This window comes from Anguilla rostrata, chromosome 15 (genome assembly GCF_018555375.3).
Source record: "Anguilla rostrata isolate EN2019 chromosome 15, ASM1855537v3, whole genome shotgun sequence".
NCBI lineage: Eukaryota > Metazoa > Chordata > Actinopteri > Anguilliformes > Anguillidae > Anguilla > Anguilla rostrata.
Window position 1 is genome coordinate 22,230,054 of NC_057947.1, and position 22,433 is coordinate 22,252,486.

General features: G+C 41.5%; 1 protein-coding gene across 3 annotated transcripts in view; it reads left to right on the forward strand.

The window, feature by feature from the left end:
* Positions 1-22,433, forward strand: part of LOC135240717 (contactin-associated protein-like 5) — a 149,855-nt gene that overhangs the window by 123,970 nt on the left and 3,452 nt on the right. For all 3 annotated transcript variants that reach the window (XM_064310597.1, XM_064310598.1, XM_064310596.1), the window contains 13 exons: positions 421-527; positions 1,938-2,057; positions 3,154-3,354; positions 7,795-7,951; positions 9,960-10,087; positions 10,575-10,745; positions 10,879-11,097; positions 12,114-12,350; positions 13,070-13,294; positions 16,401-16,534; positions 17,719-17,800; positions 20,657-20,869; positions 21,426-21,500. In XM_064310597.1, coding sequence (XP_064166667.1) covers positions 421-527; positions 1,938-2,057; positions 3,154-3,354; positions 7,795-7,951; positions 9,960-10,087; positions 10,575-10,745; positions 10,879-11,097; positions 12,114-12,350; positions 13,070-13,294; positions 16,401-16,534; positions 17,719-17,800; positions 20,657-20,869; positions 21,426-21,500 — 2,069 coding nt within the window. The remainder of the gene's footprint in view (positions 1-420; positions 528-1,937; positions 2,058-3,153; positions 3,355-7,794; positions 7,952-9,959; positions 10,088-10,574; positions 10,746-10,878; positions 11,098-12,113; positions 12,351-13,069; positions 13,295-16,400; positions 16,535-17,718; positions 17,801-20,656; positions 20,870-21,425; positions 21,501-22,433) is intronic.

Sequence of the window (22,433 nt, forward strand, 5' to 3'; positions counted from 1 at the left end):
TTTTTTGCCAGATGTCTACATGTCTCCATCTGTGGTAAAACTGTACTCCAGACCGAACCCTCCTGCCCCCTTTCCCAACAATAAGAAAGTCAGTCTAACCACACACAGATCATGGCTGCCAACCTGCTTGTTGGATTACAGGAATCTTCTGTTGTTACATGTGTTCCAGCATCATGAATTTACATACTTCAGGTGCTTTGAAAAAATAAACTCTTGTATTTCTTCCTAGGAACCATTGATTTTTCATTTACTAACTTCTTTCTATCCTTTCTCCCTTTCTTTGTAACTTTTCTGTTTTCTATTCATGTCAGCTTGTTTGGCATGTGTTGTAATTTCCATATAGAGGTTTCTTGGTATTTCCCTTTATTTCAGCAGAATCTTCATTAATATCCTGATGTCTGGAGGTCTCTCTCATTCCAGATGCTTGCCCAATTTCTGTGAACATGGAGGGCAGTGCTCCCAGTCCTGGACTGCCTTTTACTGTAACTGTTCTGGGACCGGGTACAGTGGAGCCATCTGCCATAACTGTGAGTCAGTCGGAGACATCTCATTTATTTTAAACACTCATCCAACCTACCATACACCCACCCCAATCCCGTCCGATACCCATTCAATGTCCAGTGTATTCCAAACGGACACCTACCGTGCACCAAGCACAGAATGCACCTGCACGAAATACACGAAACAAATAACCAATGTTATGTATAATTTACAGTATTTATTCATTTATTTTATTTTTTTACACACTAAACTCTTGACCACCGTTATCTGATGCCCACTGAATGCCCTGCCCAAGATGTGCCCATCTTCTCCTCCACAAATCATACCCACATAGCACCTGTCCCCTGGCTCAGCTCTAGACCTAAACCCATTACACTGATCAATCTGCTGAACCCTACACTCACCCTCCCTACCTTAAACCATCCTCCACCCAGGGAATATGCATTCTATACACCTTTTCTCCACCATATACAAAATCTCTGCTGAAACCACATCCAATGTCTGCAATAATATCCATCGCACCCAACCTGCACCTGTCTCTCTGTTGCACTGTTTATCCCTTGAAGCAGGGACTCTCAAATCTGGTCCTAAAGGCCAATAGTACTCCTGGTTTTATTTTCTACTCGATAGTTAATTGATCCATTAATGCCACTGAATGGGCAGCGATTTAACTCACCTCAGGTCCCAGGTTTATATCAGTCCTGATTAGAGGAGAAGAATTAAAACCAGCCGTGCTACTGTCCTCGAGGGCCATATTTGAGAATCCCTGCCTTAAACTGTCCTAAACTAAATCTTTCTTGCTCTGTTTGCTCTGTTTTCTCTGTTTGCTTGCTCTAACCTGCCGTAATTGGCTGACCTGCTTGGGTCATGTGATGGAAATGACCCGACTCTCGCATCGTATTTTATCCGTTGTGTGTGTGTGTGTGCGTGTGTGTGTGTGTGTAAGACCTGAAACGGTTATCAAAGTTTGCATTTGCTTTTTAATGCATTGTGCAGTTGGTCTTCATGACAGAGATGAGATTGATATGGCTGATAATGTGAAATACATTTATTGAGTAAGCCCATGGAAAACGCTTGCTTACTTAACAGAGTTCATAAACTATTATGCATCTTTTTGTGTCATGCCTTTATTTATTTATATTTTTTTTATCAGGGAGCATATTGTTTAGTAGCCACTGTAAACAGAGATGTTTACCTCCTTACAGATGAATACAAATCAGCAGTAGTTATGACTTTGTACAAAAACTTTGTCTGCTGTGTACCATTGATTTTAATCAGCATATGCAGGAGCAGTTCAGTAACTGCAGAAAGCAGTACTTTTGATGATGAGTGACTTGTTTGGTTTGGATTTTGCTCACAAATCTCATTCACTTTGTTGTGGGAGGTAAAGTCACACAATTGAAATACTTAAACTTTCTCCTTCTTGCACCCTTTAGCTGTTTATGAACCGTCATGCGAGGCTTACAGACAAACTGGTAGCTCTTCTGGCTACTTCTCCATAGATCCTGATGGGAGTGGTCCCCTGGGGCCCATGCTGGTTTACTGTAACATGACAGGTGAGCCCACCCGCAACACATCACCCTCCACATACAGTACCGCTCTATACCCTAAATATCCTGCAGCTAGTCACTCTAGAATCTATCAATTTCACGTGCACCAGCTTTTAGCCCACTGGTAAAACTTGTCTTTCATTCATGAGCTCATATTTTCACGGTCCATCCAATTATTATTATTATTATTAGTAGTAGTAGTAGTAGTAGTAGTAGTAGTAGTAATAGTAGCAGTAGCAGTAGTAGTATCATCATCATTATCATCATCATCATCACACGCCCCATTCACAGCTGTTTCAGGCGCACAGGGTTCTTTACAGCCCTCTCCCTCCCGATGCAGTGTTTAACAGTCCTCAGGCTCCTCTTCTCCTCGTGCCCGAAATTCATCCTGTCAGAGACAGATATGTGCCGCGTGTCGCCTCGCTGCAAACAGGCCTATTAGGCGGCCGGGAGATGAGGCAAGGCCCCAGCTGGGGCCGCACGTCGGCGTGGAGACAAGCTCGTTAATCAGAGCGGGCTTCCGTCAGGATAAAGATTGATAACCCCGTGCTCCCTGTGCCCCGTGTCCCATGGCAGGGATGGGAGAGGGATGGCACTCTATCGGCATCTCCCAAATAGGACATCTTGCCTGATGTTGCCTTACAGAGGGTTGATGATTTCGGTCTCCTCGGATGCCCGATTTTGGAAGGCCACCAAGAGGGTGTTTTTTTTTCTTTTCTTGTTGTTGTTTTAACCGTTGTGACGCATGCCCAATCAAAGCCGCTTCTCTCTCACACAAATGTTGGAGCCTTACACATGCATCTGACCATGGCTGACCTCAATTAAACCAAACAGAGGCTTAAATGATTACAGATTGGAAATTCAATTTGCTGAGACCCGGGGTAAACACTGCTTTCCTCAATTGCTAAAGCTTTTTCAGTGCTTCCAGGATGACTGATGAATGGCCTCAATTTTGAGAAAGGAAAAAATATATTAGATTTAATTTAATTGCGCCCTTGATTTGATGCTTACGCACTCTGCTCTTCGTTTTGTAGATTATTTTGTAGGTTTATTTTCTTTAAAGGCTAAAAGGGAATCTTCTTTTCTACCTGTTTTACGTAAGGGGACCGGGTATGGACAGTGGTCCCCCACAACAGCACAGAGGCTGTAAGAGTGAAAGGCTCCACCCTGCAGAGACCCTACATCATGAGCTTCAACTACAATGCCTCGCCCGAACAGCTGCGCACACTGGTGACTGGATCTGAGCAGTGTCAACAGGAAGTGGTCTATCAGTGCAGGAAGTCCCGCCTCTTCAACACCAAAGGTGAGTTCCCTCAACTTGGCCATGTATTTTTGCACTATGAAGGAATGGAAAATAGGTTTTTTAATGAACATACAGTGAATTAAGGTTGCTCTTTAAATGTTTCTCTCCACCAGAGGTTGATCTACAAGGTGGCAGGGGGTGGCAGGGCTTGCCTACCCAATTGCCACCCTACCTTCTACCCCCTGAAAATATAATGCAAAATTAAATTCAGCACAATGTCACCGTACTGCCTAAACTCTTAAAATAGGTGAAGATAAAGATAACAAACGACAGAGTCAGGGGCTCCTTTTGATGTTTTAATAAAACAACCGGTCGGGAAGAGGTACAAGTGCAGTCTTCAAAAATATTAGATCCAATGCATTAGTGTTATATAGTTTTCAGAGACAAAGAGCTGTTGGTCCACCCTATGAGATTCATTCAGTCGCCGTATGGAAAACTTCCAATTATAGCCTTGTGTAGGTTAGGAAGTCCATTCTAAGACTAATGCCCTTGATTAATGCCCTTGACTAATCAGCCTTACTGATCAGTAATCTGTTGTATTTTCCCCTAGAATTCACCAGTAATAATCAATTCATAATCAATGCACAGCTGTTCTGTGTGGGGGGTTGCAGTTCTTAGGGTCATTTCAAACACTCCCCTCCCATATTCTAACTAAATGTATGCCCTTGAAATGCACAGTGCATTGCAGTGTTCCTTTTCATATGCACCCATCCGCATTGGATGCTGTTGTGTTTTGAAATTTGTTTTCTCTGTCTTCAAGAGGCTATATAGATGGTTCGCATGCACAAACATTAAAATGAAGAATCTATGCTGAGTTAGAATGTACAGTACAGGATTTCTGTATAAGTGTAATGGACTGATATACAATAATCATATTACAGGTATTATCAGGTATATCATTGTGATGCTTGTGTTGTGTGTCCTTTGTTAATTTACATTGAGGCTGGCTGATCTATCTTTCAGAAGTCACCAAAACTGATCTTTTCTTTTTTCCCCAGCAAAACTCCCTGCGACCCCTTTGCCACCCCATGTAAAATTTTCTATATCTGCCACTGCCCCCATAACCCTTACTTTAAATGATTAAATTTTATGTAATTATCTGAGATATCTTATCGGAGAAGTGCCAGTTTGAATGAAGCCAATTAAATAGATTACGCATTGCTTGCCACTTCATCAACTGCATAATTTTGCTCATGGGCTGAGTTATAAAAGAGAAATACCTGATTCAATGAAAGTCTAATTCAGCTAATGGGCTAATCATGGTCTTCAATCAAGATAATATTTGCCAAAGCATCCATTTTATGGATCAGACATTTTATGAATTCGCTCACCTGATGAATTATCCAGCTGGTGAAATGTATAGTATGTGCACGTTTTACAATTACATTGAATATGAATTTCTGTTAAGAAATTAAATAATGCAATTTTACCATCTGCACCTGACCATTAAATGAATATGCTTGACGGTTACTGTTTCTAGTCGTCTACTGGGAGTAAAATCAAACCCATTTCGTTAAGTCGTTTAAAGCCTATGACAGGTATAGAGGCTATTTATCAGTTTCACTTAATCTCCTTGCATGAACCAGTTGATTCGAATGTTATAGTGCTACTCACTTATTTCTGACTGTCAATTATGTTGAGAATATGATGTTGACTGTTTCACAAGTTGCCTGATCCAGATGTATACAAAACAGTTTGCTAATTAAAATTATTAATTATCGGGTCTAATTCTGAAGGTGGCTTTGTCAATGGGGTTTTTAATGGTTTTGTTTTGTTTGTTTTTCCTTGATAATTCAATTTTAATTAGATGCACAGGAATTAAATATTTCGCTCAAGCTTGGCCAAATATTGCTGCAGGCACATATCACTTAAAGGCAAAATATGAGCTGTAGTTTAAAAGCCCAATATAATTAAAAAGCACATTGTTTGACAAAAGTAAAAGTTTTGGAATTAAGTTTTAAAGTTTGTGGGGAGTACATGTTTGATTTTAAAATGAGAACTGAACTCATTGTTCTAATTTCCAGAGCTTTGAAAATGATTACAGGTTTAATTCATATTTTTAAAACGACTAATGAAGGATGCAGATAAAGCAAAGTATGGTACTATTCTCTTAGACTCTGCATTTCAACAAATCGTGTCTTCCACAGAAGCTGCAAGAAAATTCATTTTTCCCATGGTACAATTGAGAAAAGGCCTCTTGAGTTTAATGGCAACTGAAAGAGTGATTGTTGTTAGCAGTGAAATAACAGCACCGCACCAGAGAAGATGACATTCCTGCCTCTTGCTTTCCAAAGTTGAGTCCATAAAGACGATGTAAGGGATTAGTTTTTTTTTGTTTGTTTTTTTTTTTTTTTTTTGGGGGGGGGGGGGGGGGGTTGCACTGCAAAACAGTTGCAAAATGAAATCGAACAGGGTGTCCCCATCAACACGTACCAGGTTCACGGTGAAGAACGTTGGAGAATTTGGAAGACCTTTCTTGTGCCAGTGAATGTCGGCACACCTGTCATTCAGAGCCAGTGCCTGTGCTACTTTATGCAGGGTGGCATAAAGATTCTGTCTTGTGAGTCAGGTTCCTTTCATTTCCCGCCACAGTGACCTCTGAATTTGGGGATTGTCAGTGTGTTTCTTTTATGTAAAATATTAACAGGTCCAACTGGAGTTGAATTCAAAAGTCGCTGTTGGTCACACAGCAACATACATGCCGGAAGGTGGCAGAATGACATGCTTCCCCTTCTTTTATCGCTCCTCTGTATGAATGAGCTTTTATGGCCGTGTAACATAGCAGGACAGCTGTCTCCACATGTGTACTGGAAGTGCAGTATGTGAATGCCGGCAGGGCACGCAATCCAATTCTGAACATGTCGCGTACAAAATAGGCTGCCAGCATAGTGTTCGAAGCTTTACAAAGCTGAAAGAAAAGTATTTAATAAACATCACATGCCAGGAAATGATTGACAATCCCAGGTTGTAATTTGCTGTAATTGCTCTCTGTAGGTGGGTGCTGTATCCCTTTAATCACTCCCAACATGAACACTTCACCCTGATTTAAAACGGTGCTTTGTTTCAAAGGGGTACTTCCCACAAGAAACTGTTCCCCCATGATAGCATTTCTTTTCCAATTTAATATCAGAGCCGGCAAAATTAATCTCATAGCCATTTCAAATGCCGTAATTTATATAATCAGTGCTTTACATTTATCAAATAGTGCATGGGTACAGTGACGTCCATAGTGTTCAGTAGCTTTCATGAGCATACTCTTGATTGTACAGCCAGTCTAAGCAGAAGGGGAGTAGCAAGTAGGGGGGTGGCAGAGGGGACATGTCCCCCCCAATATTGGAAACTGTTAAACCCCCCCCCCCCCCCCCAGCCCCTGTGTTAATTATACCAACAAAAAAAAAACATTTTGATTGGCATGCTGTAGGAGCGCAAGCATCAAGTCCACCCATTACAGAAAATATCATTCTTTTGAATGAAGTAATCAAATACCATTCATTCATAATTTTTAAAGAAATCACCCTATTCAAATCGTGCACCACAAGATTTTGCGAGGAAGTTTGCAGTCGTATTGGAGGAAGGTAACATGAATACTATGATATCACTATTAACGTATTAAAATAAGTTGCTTGCATTGTTCAAATTGTAGTATATAGATATTTCTAAAGTTATATTTTGGTGTTGGTGTTGGTGTTGACATGTAGAGTAGCTCTTCTTCAACCTTCTTCAGTTGGCATGCACCCCACACTCTGAGTAAGAAACATTTATGGCACATTTATTATGTATGCATTTAGTTATGCATCTAAAAACAGAATGTTTGTGATGCATTTAATTCACACATTTCAATATCTTTCATTCTTGTGCCCTCCTGAGGAACCAATTAACTTTTCCACAAACTATATTTATTCTGTGGGTGGGCGGGAGAGGGGATGGGGAACAAATGTCCCCCCCCCCCCCAACTCACTCCTACGCCCCTGCCAAGTGCATTTCTAGACCCTACATAAATTGAAAAATATTTTTCTCTGTTGTACACACACAAACACACAGATGCAAACTCATTCTTTACCGAGCAAAGCAAAATAATCTTATTTTCCACTTCTTGGTGCATGGAAATAATCAGGCAAGCTTATACTAGGTGTTTTATGGGATTTATTCAATTCTATATTGGAAGTAAGAAGCCTACCTATACATCCTTACTCAAGCCGGGCAACCGCTTTTATAGCAGGGACGCCAATTGCTTTTCTTTTTTCTTTTTTTAATAGGACCCATGCTGATCAGAGGTTGGAAGGGTGCACTGACCCTTCATACCATGTGGATCAGGTTATGCAGTCGGGCAAACACATAGAAAGGGCCATCCAGATGAATTGAAGCTCAATGGGGAAATAAACTCTTGCATTTCATTAGGGTACTGGATTATGGTCTCCTCTCGTTTGTGCTTTGTTTCAGTTGGGACCCCACTGTCCTGGTGGATGGACAGGAACGGGGAGCGGCGCACTTACTGGGGGGGCTTCTTGCCTGGAGTGCAGCAGTGCTCCTGTAGCCTGGATGGCAACTGTATTGATATGAACTACTTCTGCAACTGTGATGCGAATAGAGACTCCTGGTAACTAAACAGCTTGCTTCTTTCCTTTTTCATTGTCCTTTTGTGTGAATGATTGCCTTTGTGTTTATCTATCTTCCTTCCTGTTTGCTGAGCTTCCAAAACTGTTTGAAGGTTTCCCTTCCTGTCTGTTTGTCTATTAGGCTTGTATTTTTTTCTTGGCTCTCCCTCTTTTATTGGCCTACCTACTTAGCATGATGTGATTTAGACAAGTAGAATATGCTCCTGGATCAACATCACCATTTTTGGTCCTGGAACAACATTCTTATTAACCAATCATTGCTCTCTGATGTCATCAGTCTGTGCCGAACAGCCGCCACTGGGCCATTTCAGAATTCTCCAGAATTCTAACAATAAAAACTATAATATATATATATATATATATATATATATATATATATATATATATATATTGTCTGTGAAAATGGAAAATTACCATCCTGGGTCAACATTAGCTGATCTCTCCTAATATTACAATGTGATGATCATCCTGGATCAGCATTGACAAATCTATCCTAATATCACAATGTGATGATAATCCTGGATCAACATTGGCAGATCTATCCCAATATCACAATGTGATGACAATCTTGGATCACATTAACAAATCTATCTATCTGCAAATATGTTATTGACACGGCAATTATCATTATCATTCTGGATGAACAATATCCAAAATATATCCATGATCAACATTTATATTGTCTATAAAAATCTATTTCTAGGATGGTTGATGTGATGATGATCTTGGATCAACATTACCATGTATATCCAGGGTCAACACTTCAGTGATGATCCTGGATTAAAACTGGAATAGCAATCCTGATATTGTGGGAATATTTTCTAGTAACTAAATTTGTTTTACTAATAATTCGTCTAAATATTATTTAGTACTGTAATTAATTATTTCATGAATAAGTACAAATTTATCAGCATATTAGTTTATCATAAAAAACTAGTAAGTCAACATATGCTTAATTACTATTTAGTTGAGCATTAATTGGTGAACCTTAAAGTCTTACTAGTAAAGTTTAACTAGCAACTAGCTAGCTATCTTAGCTCAGTTGGACTCTGCACTACCTCAGCTACAAATACAAGCCAGTAATATTGCTCATATATACAGTAATGATTGAATTATGGTGCCGCTAAAATATTTTCTCTAAATCTACAATTTTATAAAATTTTGTAAACAGAAATACAGTGATATGGTGTGTAAAAACTCTCTCTGGAAACTGGGGTGTCCTGGAGTGAATTTTGAAATGGCTCAGGAGTGGGAGGTTTTTGGCACAGCACTGATGACATCAGAGGGTAATAATTGATTAGTAGGAATGTTGTTCCAGGAACAACAATGTCCTACTTGGGTAAATTACGTTATCCTACCTACTTAACTGTCCTCTCAATTAAGGCGCTCAGATGACTTTTAACTGATGCACTCTGGTCCCAGAAGTGTTCCCCCCCTATATCAGTGTAGATCGACCTTCATTAATTGTTAACAGCATGCTTAGTTAAAGTCTAATTGATTTAATGTTGTTGGTAGATAGCTTTTTTTTACCAAAAGTAATTTCTGAACTTATTGCTCTACTCCAAGTTGGATTTGATGTGCAAATGTATCTTTTTTACTGCAGGCCTTGGTTCTTAGGGCACCCACAGGGCATGTGCAATGCCTTGTATATTAACTTAAGAGGAAAGCCTGTAGGCCTTATTTACTAGGTAAAGATCCCTTCAGAGTCAGCCACAGTGCACACCATCCATCTCGCACAGACAAAGGTAGAATAAGACCCTACAGTGGGTATTGATTTGGAACAAGAGATCATTCATTTGTCCAGAGAATGAAGCATTTACTGCCTCATGACAAATTTCTGTAACGCATACTATTGCTACTAGAACCTTGCGCTGCAGTGTGCTAATTGTGGCAATTGTAGTCAAGAGGGAGTTATAGTAAAATGAAAGATAGCAGGCAGTGTTTGAGGCATGAATCAATCAATACACTAATCAGATTGTGTTCTTGTAGGGCAAATGATACTGGACTCCTCTCTTACAAAGACCATTTGCCAATGAGTGAAATTGCAATCGGGGACACAAACAGGACGGGTGCTGAAGCAGTCTACAAAATCGGGCCACTGCGTTGTTATGGGGACAGTAGGTGGCTTGTTTGTTTTTTGATTGAGAAATCATATTATTGAAGAGATTTGCTTTATTTAATTTTTATTGCCGATATTGCTGTTTCCGTTCAAAAATTTAAGTATTGACAAACATCAGTAATTGCTCATTGATGACGGCATTATTATACAGCTATTTCCTACTTAAGTCAATATTATCTACTTAATTATTTAAGTATTAATTTATGTATTTCTTCTTTAATACCTTATCCAAGGGGCTCTCAGCCCAGATACTAGCAGGCTGCAATCCCTGCTGGTTTTTCTTTCTACCTTAAAATTGGTACTCACTCCAGGCCCAAGAAGCCAGTTTCTTTAATTGGTCAATTAAGTGCTGAATAATGACAAAAGGCTGCAGCCCCTCTGGCTCTGACCTAACCATGAGCACATCATGTGCACCGTCAACAGGAAGTGCTCAATTTTCGAATGGGTAAAAAAAATGTGTATTACAGATGTGTATTACTTTTCAGGATTTTTTTGGAATGCAGCATCTTTCTACCTGGCTTCGTCGTATCTCCACTTCCCCACCTTCCAGGCTGAACTCAGTGCAGGCATCTCCTTCTACTTCAAGACAACCACACCCTCTGGGGTCTTCCTGGAGAACCTGGGAGTCAAGGATTTCATCCGCGTGGAGCTCAGCAGTGAGTCAGTGCCTTGGGGAAGGTGGAGTTTGCAGTTTTTCCATTACTCAGTACAGTGAGGTATTGCGCTGGAGAAGGGAGGAGGTTGCAGCGCACTGGACAAGGTCTCACCGTGACTCTGATTTCCCCTCAGCTCCATTGTCAGTGGCATTCACCTTCGATGTGGGGAATGGCCCGGCGGTGCTGCTGGTGAGGTCCCACCTTCCGCTGAATGATAAGCAGTGGCACTACGTGCGGGCGGAGAGGAACGTGAAGGAAGCCTCCCTACAGGTAGACCAGCTGCCCCTCCGCTTTCTGGAAGCCCCTCCCAACGGTCACTTCCGCCTGCAGCTCAACGGCCAGCTGTTTGTGGGTAAGACTGGGCAGAACGCGTGCATCCCTTCAGTCTTCCTATACCTCAGTATTCCTGTGTGTTTTCTTATTAGATAACCTGTTGGTATTTCCTATTGCTATTCCCTGCTTGGATATCCATTGGCTTCTGGGACTGACATAACCAACTTTTGATCTACCTCTTGTGAATGTGTCCATAACCAATAATTTAGCAATTTTATAAAACCCTGAAGGGGGTCACTGTCAAAGTCGGTGCTCTTTGAACAAATACCGGATATTCATCCCATGTAATATATCCTACAAATTCTGAGGTATTACTTAGGGTTCATATTAGTGCTATTGTAAGCACACTATGTACTTAGCCCATATTAGATTTCTTTGTTAACTTCCTCAAGGTTGGGATATATATTTCCCAGGTATTTTTAATTTAAAGGTTGTCTTCTAGCTCAGTGTTTCAATACTTCCATTAGTTATTGCTGTATGAGAATTTTTATGATATTTGATATATGTTTTTGAGTAGCTCAACAGTAACAATAAAAGCGTGAGACTTCTTGAACTATGAAATAGGTAGGAACATCCAAGGCTATCAATCAGTGATTGGCTAGCACACAGGAGCTGTACTCACTATTAATGGGTCCATGAAGGCTCAATGCGCTGTCATTGCTGAGCTGCATATACCTGTGGAAGGTACATCTGCAAACACTTTACAGCTACTAAATACTTTCCATCTGCTCAGATCTGGGGGAAAAATCCACAGATTCTATGCTAACCAGAATTTCAGCTACGGTGTTCCTTCTGTCCTCTTTCTTGCTTTGTGCCTGGAGATTCTGGTACTCCATGACAGTAGCAAACATCCATCACCACAGTATTGTCTTAGCTCACAATATTTACTGAACATTCTTAAGATCACTCGCATCTGAATGTTAAAGGCTAAAATGGCCGAGAGGCAGACCTTTCAGTGTTCAACACAGAGCGGAGGATCTGGTGGGTGTTTAAAATGGGGGTGTAACCTCGTCTCTCTCTCTTTGCCGGTGGCAGGAGGGACGTTGTCGCGGCAGAGCGGGTTCCTGGGGTGCATCCGGGCGTTGAAGCTGAACGGGCGGACGCTGGACCTGGAGGAGCGGGCGAGGACGGCGCCCGGAGTCAGTCCTGGCTGCCCGGGCCACTGCAGCAGCGACAGCTTGTGCCAGAACGGCGGGCGGTGCGTGGAGAAGAGGGGCGGCTACGCCTGCGACTGCACGCACTCTGCCTACGGGGGACCGCACTGCATGAAAGGTACACCACCCACATCAACGTCACACCAACTGTCTGTCTGGAGGGATAAGTGAGATCATCATCACCATTTATAAAGATCTTACAGGCTGTTTATACCCACCCTGTTTAGGGTCCCACCCAGCTGTCTGATAGCGAGAGTGTCGCCGGTGGTCTCTTATTCTGGGTCTCTCATCTCTTCGGTCTTCTCGTTTGCATGGCTTGGTTCTGGCTCTGACATCACAGCGGTCTCCTCACTTTGGCTCCCTGATATTCCAACAAGAGGAGTCACTTCCTGTCAATGGCTTTTATCTGCTCGGCTACCATTTTTTTAGACAGCCGACTCCAGACCCATTCACCGCTCTCTGATTAAAACAGAGGGCAGGGTAATGTTTTATGCATTACACACCGCCAAGCCACGCTGTTCTGAGCCTGATAATATGCCGTATGTAAATTCAGCCGGTGGATGACAGCGATTAAATCAAATCCCCATCTCATTTGTTTGCATAAATGCGCAGTTTATCTCCTGCATTGTTGTGATCACAAGTACCATTTGCTTTGATCTGTTATTACCCACTTTTATACCTTTAATTTGCATACAAATAAAAAGGAATCCAGAACAGTCAGCCCGTTGGAGAGCGTACCTGACGGTAGGAATGATATTCTCTGCTGACTGGTTCTCTGTTCCTTTTATTTCGGCACCCTTCTTCCGTCCCCGTCCCCCCCCCCGTGTCCCGCTGCAGAGGTGTCGGCATCTTTTGAGAGGGGTTCCTCCGTCACCTACACCTTCCGGGAGCCGGTGTCCTTCCTGCGCAACGACAGCGGCCCGTCCTCCGGCGCCCGCGGCGACGGCAGGAAGTCCCGGGCGAACGTGGCCTTCAGCTTCCTCACCACGCAGGCCCCCGCCATGCTGCTGACCGCCAGCGCCCACCCTCAGCAGTACATGGCCGTCACTCTGGCGCACAACGGTACCGCCCCGTCCCGCTCCCGCCCCCTCTCCTCCACCGCCGCGCTGGAAGGTCGCCCTCGCCACCGCTGTGTGTTGCATTTCAGGTTTTTGGTACCCCTCCGTCCGCCTGCGTTTCGCTTTTTCCGATAACCTTCTGCGGCCGAGCCCTGGAGCTCTGTCAGCACGCGGTTATTTGCAGATGAATTGGCTGGCGCTGGTCTGTTAGCTTTGGATGATCAGAGACAGAGAGGACAGCTTTGGCTGAGCGGCGTTGCATACCAGGATGTGCTGCTTTACAACGAAAATCAGATGCTGCTTGCTATGTGTTATTTAGATTCATGCTCATGTCATTATCTGCAACACATTTGGGTAATGCAACATTACCCTTTGCAGAGTGGTGGGCCTCTGTTCCATCACACCAGCCCTGCAGCCTGTGTGTCCCAGCATCTCATTAAAGAGCACTGCTAACCTTTGGTCGTAACCATAGCTTTGCACATCTCCATGGCTGAACAAATCTGCAGTGTGAAGTAGCTTTCGGGGATCATGGCTTGTTCCCAGATGACGGCAGGCTGAAGCTTCTCCCAGCTGAGAGCCGGTCACCCCTGGCACCCGTACGTAATGTGCAGGCAAATCTGCTGCCCGTAACGCACTGCGACCAAGCGGTCAGCCTCAAAAAAGTGGTTTGCAGACACCCGAATGAACACCTCATCCCGCTTGTGTACTTATCGCAGTTCGGTGGATGAGTTATTCCTTCTTTATCCTCATTATCCGCCAAAATGTACACCCCCTGGCTCCTATCTACTAATATGGCTGTCTTTGGAGCCATTCTGACATATGTCCTCAGCGCTATGTTCTTGCACCTGTCTTCTGAATCACTGTGAGGTCTGGAGAGTCCTGACTACAAAGTCTTAATTATTTTCACGTGGTACAGGGATTGTAAGAGTGACAGTCCCCCCCACTACAGGGCAACCGGATAACACTAAACCATCAGCCTCTGCCTCTCTCAACATGAATATTGTATACGGCATGGCTGAATATTTTATGTGCTGGTTCGCTGTTTAAAAAACCACTAGCCGTAATGGAAAAGATTAAGTGGAGGAATAAAGTTCGGTTGAAAGCCTGTGAGGCAGCAAGTGACAAAATTAAAATGGACGTTGGAAAGAAGAGTGTTTTACAGTGTGAGAAAACCCATTAGGCAGGACAATTGTGAGTCTTAAAGGGCCCTTTAGAATGTCCCTGTGTAAAAGTTAAAACAATAGGCACTCAAGCGACTCTGTCAATAAGGTGTGTTCACCATTAGTACTGGCTGAGCCATTTACTTTAATTGCTAGTTTGACTCTGGGCTGTCTCATTAGTGTAATATGACTGATATTTCATGTCTGCAACGATGGGATTAATTCATTACTTAATCATGCATACGTTTTATGAAATTACTTCAACCCACCTGGATATGGTAATAAACTATAATAATAATAACAATAATAATAATGAATGCTGTTAATAAAATGCTTTTCATACATTATGTTACATTTTATTATTTTTCCTAATATAAGTGATTAGGCATGTATACAGTAATTACTCCAGGGATGTTTCTGCTTGGCTTTGTTTCAACAAGTTGCAGGAAAATCAATCAGTGAACACACAGCTCGATGTCACGCAATGACCAGTCTTATTTACGGGACTTGCAAACGAACCGGGTGAGAGAAATCAGTGAAGGAATATAATTACATATAAAATAAATGCTTCAGCAAAAGCATGTGATATGTGACAGGCCAATACAACGAGGTGGCAAACGTGTCAAATGAAAAATGAAGCAATTCAATTATCATCTCCTCATTGCCTTAATGGGCACCTCTTCATTTTACCACTTGCTTCCTTAATGAGAGTTTATTATGTACTTTCGGTGTAAGCAACTAAATCATTTCTGCATTCCACTAGCTCCGTGGGTGACATCATTGCCCTAGCAGTCATACAGAAAATGGGCTGTCTGTTCTGGAATGCTCTGCATCCAGGCAGTTATTACTCTGTTCGCAATGGCCAACGCCATGCACAAGCTAGTGTTTTGCAGCAGGCCGTGTGGCCTGTAGTGTTAGGATTAGCCACAGACCGAAGCTTTAATTTACCCTGAGCAGAGAGCTCTTAACATTTAGCTGTTTGGAGTGAGGGCGCGGTTATGTTTGTTTTGAACAGGATCTGAACTGCATTCCTTACCTTCCCTCACGCCTGTTCCCTCGGGAACAATCCCGGGGGTCAGATTCCCGGGGGTGTATCTCTGCATGTCAGTAATGCCGATGTGCTTCTGTACAGCAGTTCTCCCTCTGACATACCTGGCCCCCGACAGCCAGAGCTCTTCCCTCTTGCCTGGAGTCTGGTGTGTGTTGGCTAGTGTGCAGTGAGGTCAGGGTTTACGTTCTCCCCCCTGCCCCCCCCCCACCCCCCCACCCTCCAAGCGCCTCTGCATTCAGGATGCATTACCGTCAACTCCAGTGGCTCTAATTGTGGCTGACAAATCTCTTGCGCATTTGTTTATCAAGGAGACTGGAGGGGACATGAAGTGAGAGATATAAGGGTGAGAGGGAAGGGGGGGGGGGGGGGGTTGAAGTTGTTAGACCTGTGGCTGTTTATTAACCATGTCTGTTTAAGAACGTTTTCATCTGTATCAGTAAGGACAGCCTTGGCATACATCAAAATGAAAATCTATGTCTACACGAATGCTCCTCGAGATGCTTGCTGTTTACTAGATTTTTTTAACATTCGGAGGAATGTGCTACCCCATTAATCACAATCGGGGGCATTTTTTCTGAAGATTGTATCAATCAAGTTTAGCCATAGTAAAGAATGTAAATGTAGAGCTAGTATCTGCTTTGAAATCAGAATAGCAGTGTACTTCTCTCTTCTTTCTATTGATTTGCTATTGTGGAGTATCAATAGAAAATTAAGAGTGAATTAAATAATTTGTCTAAGCCCATTATTGTCTGTTTTTCCAACTCAGAGTCATCCAGACTAATTAAGCATTTAATGATGCCTTGAATTCTTAGGCTTTGAGTAACATGGTTTTTCAGGGTTTTACAACAGTGTGTGGTGTGTGTGGGGCTGGGGTGGGTGTGTGGTCTTGGGTTTTTCAGGAAGCTTACAGATCTGGTACCACCTGGGAAAGGAGAGCACGCCAGAGGTGTTCATCCCACAGTCAACCAGCCTAGCAGATGGGCAGCTCCACCGGGTTCAAATACACCGGGAGGGGAAGGATGTTTATGTCCAGGTAAGAGAGCAGTTGTGACAAGTCTTTCCTATGAGCATTACTGTGCAGATGGACAGGCAGTGTGGAAATGCCTACAAGATCTTGGGCCTTGGCCAGGCATGTAGTTGACTGTGCCCCGGTAGATGGGGCACCGCAGGTGGAATTAGTGGACAGAGGTGAATGGAGAAAGGCTGATTTTTTTTTTTTTATTCAATGGGAAATTACATTTATCACCACCAGGAGGCGCTACAGAGGAGCACAAACATGTGTAACTGAAGTAACTGATACTGAGTAGGAAAGCAATGCATTCCATAGTAAATTAATTTGTAACCAGCTAAATATATTTGAAATTTCACCATTTATAACAATTCTTGTAAAAACCAAACATTTTGCTGTGAATGTTAATGCTTTCTAGTGTGCCTCAACTAATCAAATGACTAATCAAATAAGTATGGAGTAAAAAAAATAAATTAAAAAAATGTATTAAAGAGCAATCTTGTGATTAAGGGTGTCTTGACTCAATCTGTTTCAGTGACGGAGTGGTACGCATTATGCAGGCAGTTATATGGAGTTTAAATGAAATTACACAAGATACCCAAAAGTATACAGTGCAGTCATCCACATGGCATTATGTACTCAAACTTGAATGCAGAACATATTTATGAATTTAAGGTTATGGACAGACTAGTATGTAGCTTTATTGATTTGCATATGAGTTTAATAGTATGCCCTCCCCCACTGCACTGGGACCCCATGACTGACTTATTTTTTTCCAAATCTGAGGCAGTTGTAGGATTAATTATTCATTTATTCTATATATAACATAAATTATTAGTCCTATTTATTAGTCCTCTTCTCACTGGGAATGTGAACCTTAGCTTATGTCATGTGTGATTGTCACCAGCAGTTCACTTTTATTAAATGATTAATATTGTATACAACAGAATTTCAACACTACTACAGAAATGACCCCTGGGTTGTGTTTCAGCTCAGTTTTAAATAAATGTGTAAATTGATCTCAGAATTCGTCCATGTGGTCCAAAATTGCTTTCTCCCAGCTTGCAATTAATTAAATCTGCCCTGTAATTCCTTTGGTCTTGGTGCTTATTAGTTTCTTAGTGGGAGATGGGGAAGAAAATTACATAAATGTGAAATACTTCAAGAATTTGGATTTTTGATTTACTTTCTTTTGATCTCCCTGACAGATTGACACAGACATTAGCCAAAAATACAAGCTGATGTCTGAGTGGAACACATTAAAGTCCCTGACTTTAGGAAAAGTCACAGGTAAGCATGTTTATAAAATGGAATCGCCTTTGCATGATCTCAAATGGCGCTTATTTGTTTAATGCAGAAAAATGGTTCCCATTAATCCTGACAAGGGGTACTTCACCCAAAGCATTTATACAGTTTCACCTGGTAAATGGTAAATGGACTGCATTTATATAGCGCTTTTATCCAAAGCGCTTTACAATTGATGCCTCTCATTCGCCAGAGCAGTTAGGGGTTAGGTGTCTTGCTCAAGGACACTTCGACATGCCCAGGGTGGGGTTTGAACCGGCAACCCTCCGACTGCCAGACAATCGGTCTTACCTCCTGAGCTATATCGCCCAATATCACCTCTATACAGACAGCATTTGTTTGGCCCTCAAGTTTTCAAAAGGGAGACTGTATGGTGATTCCTTGATTTGCATGTATGGCTGTGCAATGGCATGTTCTGTGGAGAAGGTTTATGGTCAAGACAGTCAAGCCGTGTGCAAATTTTCAGCGGTCTTCATTGTGACTACATTCTTCCCCCTTAATAATATTTTTGGTAGTTGTTTACCGGCAAGAAGAAATTTTATGATACAAAAATTCATCATTCCTCTCAAATTTAATTAAAAGGCCTGATTATGTGTTCATACTTTAATGGTTTCACAGTGGTATGGACAGAAAAAAAGCTAATTGAGCTTTGTTGTTTGGAGAATGGATGGGTAAACTGAAGAGGTGTTTGCTCAATGTGCTTCACTGGCCGTTGCCATGGCAATTTCCTTTGCATCTAGTAAACTAATGGATACTGGAGGGCTCTAGCCCTGCAGGTGAGTGGCACTGAGATCATGCTTTTTGAATTAATTAGCGAAAAGTAGTGTTTGAAATTATCACTGCTTTTCAAACAGACATTTTGCAGAAGGAAATGGGTGGCAGGAATGGAGTGTTTACTAGTAAGGAAGCGGGGGTGTATAGTGTGGCTTGTTTACTTCGTCCAGGAAGAAAATTTTATGGGGAAAATGGGAATTATGACAGAATTTGAATTCAGTGAGTGTTTTCATTGTTGGCAATGGCCGTGTCATTATACTACAGAGAACAAAATTTGAATCTTGACCTTGAGACGAGGTTCACTGTCACTCACAGCTGTCTTGATAAACCACAAAAAACTTTAACCATTTCAATGACCATGAAAGAAGCAGTTATTTTTTTCATTATTACTGGGATATGCACATTTCAGTCTTTGATGGGCAGCAATTTTTTTTTAAATTGTGAGTTAGGGATCCATGTGCTTAATATTGCAACACAAGTATATGTAATGAGCAGTATGCCCACCACGTAAACCACTTACGAACAAATACATAAATGCGTTTTTAGAATCTTGCACCAATAATTGCTTCATATTAGCACATGACACATAGAAAGCAGGTGTTAGAGGAACCATCATAAATGATGTCAAAACATCATTCACGTGTATATTACATACTAAATTAAGCTTACAAACAGTTTTGATAGTACACTGCCTTTCCATATAAAACCACAAGGAATACAGGGATAAGCACAATAAAAAGTTTGAAGTATGAAATAAAAACCTTCCATCTCACAGAATGAATCCACAAATTATAGCTAGAGTTATGTGTACTATCACACTCATATACATACCTGTACTTGCACAGTGCATACATGTATACTGATTCAGCATGATTTCCACACAGTTGTAATCATGCCTAACAGTCCCATGGATTACCCTTCAGTTAAGCTTCCAGTGGTGTGGCTTCACAAATTGCAAGCATTGACTGGAATTGGAAGTGTGTACATCCAGCAGCAATCAAAGCCACATCTCCTGAAATTGGTGCCTCACGTTCCATTCATCAGCATGGATTTGACAGATGAGTGTAATGAGGCTAATCTACATTCCATTTCTTTGTGGCAATATCTTGCTGAAGGATATTTTTCATGGTTTAGCTTTTGTGTAGCACATACCGCAAGTGACATGCCAAACGTTCCGTCTCCACCCCAGCCATTGAGTTAACGTTGGTTCCATTTCTTGCTGGTAACTTGGATGCTGAACTGCTTCATGGAAGTAGCAATGAACAGTTTTAAACAAAACTAGCCTTATTTGCATGGGGAAGATTGTGAAAAACACATTCAGTTAGCATGCATTTGGTGGTTATATTATTATAGGTTATATAATGTGGACAGTACAGTGCTTCTAACTGGGAATTTGGTCTTGGTGGGAATTGGAAAATGGGGAATTTATTTTTGTTCATTTTAAACCATGTTGTTGTTTTTTTTTTTTGTCTTTTCTTTTGTTGTCAGCCGCAGCCACACACCCTTGATACAGTATCTGCACTCCTTTGACTTGCCATATAAAATCAAATATAGGGCACGTATTTTACGTAACTTCAAAATAATAAACATGTTCATAATAAATAAATAATAAATGCTTATTTAAATGAAATTAATGTTAATCTTGCTGGGGTGCTAACTATTGCTGATACATGGAAACACTAACTTCAGCCAGGTAGCCAGTAACTACATATTTTAATCCATGCAGTTAGTGACAGTAACAAATGTTTTATTTTAACCTGATGTGACCGACTGGCATCAGTCCTCCCACAATTTGATCAGTGCTTGATTTGGGCTCTTTAGTAGAATAAATAAATAACATAGATACATATATGAATAAATGAATGAATGAATGATATGTGTCCCTGGTCTTTTAGTGGCTGCACAGTGCAGTGGTGAGAAACAGATTGGTATTTTGACAGTTGTAGTTTGTGTTTTGTTTGTCTCCAATGATCATAGTGAGTGGCACTTTCATGGCATACAGAAGTAGTTGAGTGGCACCCTGTAAAAACAAGTCACATAGCTTATGTCTTTTCTTACCGCTTACAGGAAGTGAGGGCATGGATGAGGAAGTGGTGCTAGCGGGTTCCAGGGGATTTGTGGGCTGCCTCTCCGCTGTCCAGTTCAACCAAGCAGCGCCACTCAAGGTGGCACTGAGGAATCGAGGAAGCTCATTGGTCAACGTACAAGGCCACGTGACTGAGTCAAACTGTGGGGCGTCGACCAGCGTGAGCACCTTCACCACCTCCTACTCCCTCTCAGGTGGGCTTGGCTTCTCCCCCCGGCCCCACCTCCATGAAACAATGTAATCGTATGAAATATGTGTATTTATTAATTTCATGCTTGTACAATACAATGGGATATGTGCTGTGGTTTCAAGCATATTTCTACTTACATTCCATGAGGGTGACCACAGTGGAAATACATGACTTCATTGTTTTTTCATTGATCATTTTTAAGTGCAGTTATTCATTATGTCTTCAGGGATGTGTCTGTCTGTATTGTATTTTAGTCATCAAATGAAATCCATCAATAAAGCCAAACATTCACTCCCACAAATTTTGCACATCAGAACAAAGAAGCAAATAAAAAGTTGATGTTTATCTCCGTCTCTAAAGTCTGCCTGTGAATCAAAAAGCTCATTCATCAAGAAAAGTTGAAAAGGAAAGCTTGTTTTTTTATCTGCCATAACCCAACCATGAATACCAAGCTACATGCAGCCATTTTGTCTGTTTTGACTCCCTAATTCTGCTAAAGATCAGTAGTGTGTTCCGGTCATTATTTAATCCATTTCCTTGTTTTTCTTTTTTGCCTGTAGATCACTCAGAGAACATTAACAGAGGTAAAGAACCTCTGAAAAATGCAAACCAAAGTGATTCAGTGGTAATTGGAGGTGAGTGCTCTTCTTTGATGTTGTACTTCTGTCATGATAGAGTCCAAAACTGAACGGCAGCATCTTCATATGAGTCGCTGGCTGCATCTGCCTCTGTTACATTTCAATTAGCAATTAGCCACAATCACTGTGTAATGGAAAGTGCTGTTTACTGAAATGTACTCTAAAGGGCTCTACAGGGCTGTTGTACACAACCATGGATGTGGAAAATTAGGGTTGCTGAGAGTGCAGCAGCTGCTTTTTTGAAGAAAAATATTATTTTGGTTGTTAATATCTGGGAATGTTTAACCTTATAGATTCCGCATGTATGCTTTCTTATATATGCTAACATTGTATGTTTCAAAGGGCTGTTTTATTCAATCATAAGGCTACAGGGAATATTTAACCTTGTAAGTACTGTATGTGTGCTACCATAAGCATGCTCGCATTGTACAATTCAACCACAAGGCTACAAGAGCAACCATGCAAGGGCATCACTAAAGCTCAGGACTTTTAATGAGTCTTATCAAGAAATACTTTAATCTTCTGTCATTTTCAATGTGACAATTAATTCCTTTAGTTAGAATTTTTTATAGTTCTTTTTTACAGTTAAATTATTAACTAACTAGAGAAATTAGTGAGGTCCTAATTGCTGGAAGTGTGGACACCTGCACACTAACACTGAACCAGTTATGGAAAATGAAGCATTCACAGACAAAGCAAATGGCAATGAACCAAAACAGCATACTTTTAAGAAAACAATATTATGAAACTTAAACACATGCTTTCAACCATCTCTGACACCATTTAGTGTTACAAAAAACACCAAACACAGGGGGTCTCCAGCACTGAATTTGCAGTCCTTCTGGTCAAGCCCCCCAGTATCACATATTCAGACACAAGAAACAACATGCGGCGAGTCATCCATATAATCAGCTGCTTTAATTGGTGTTG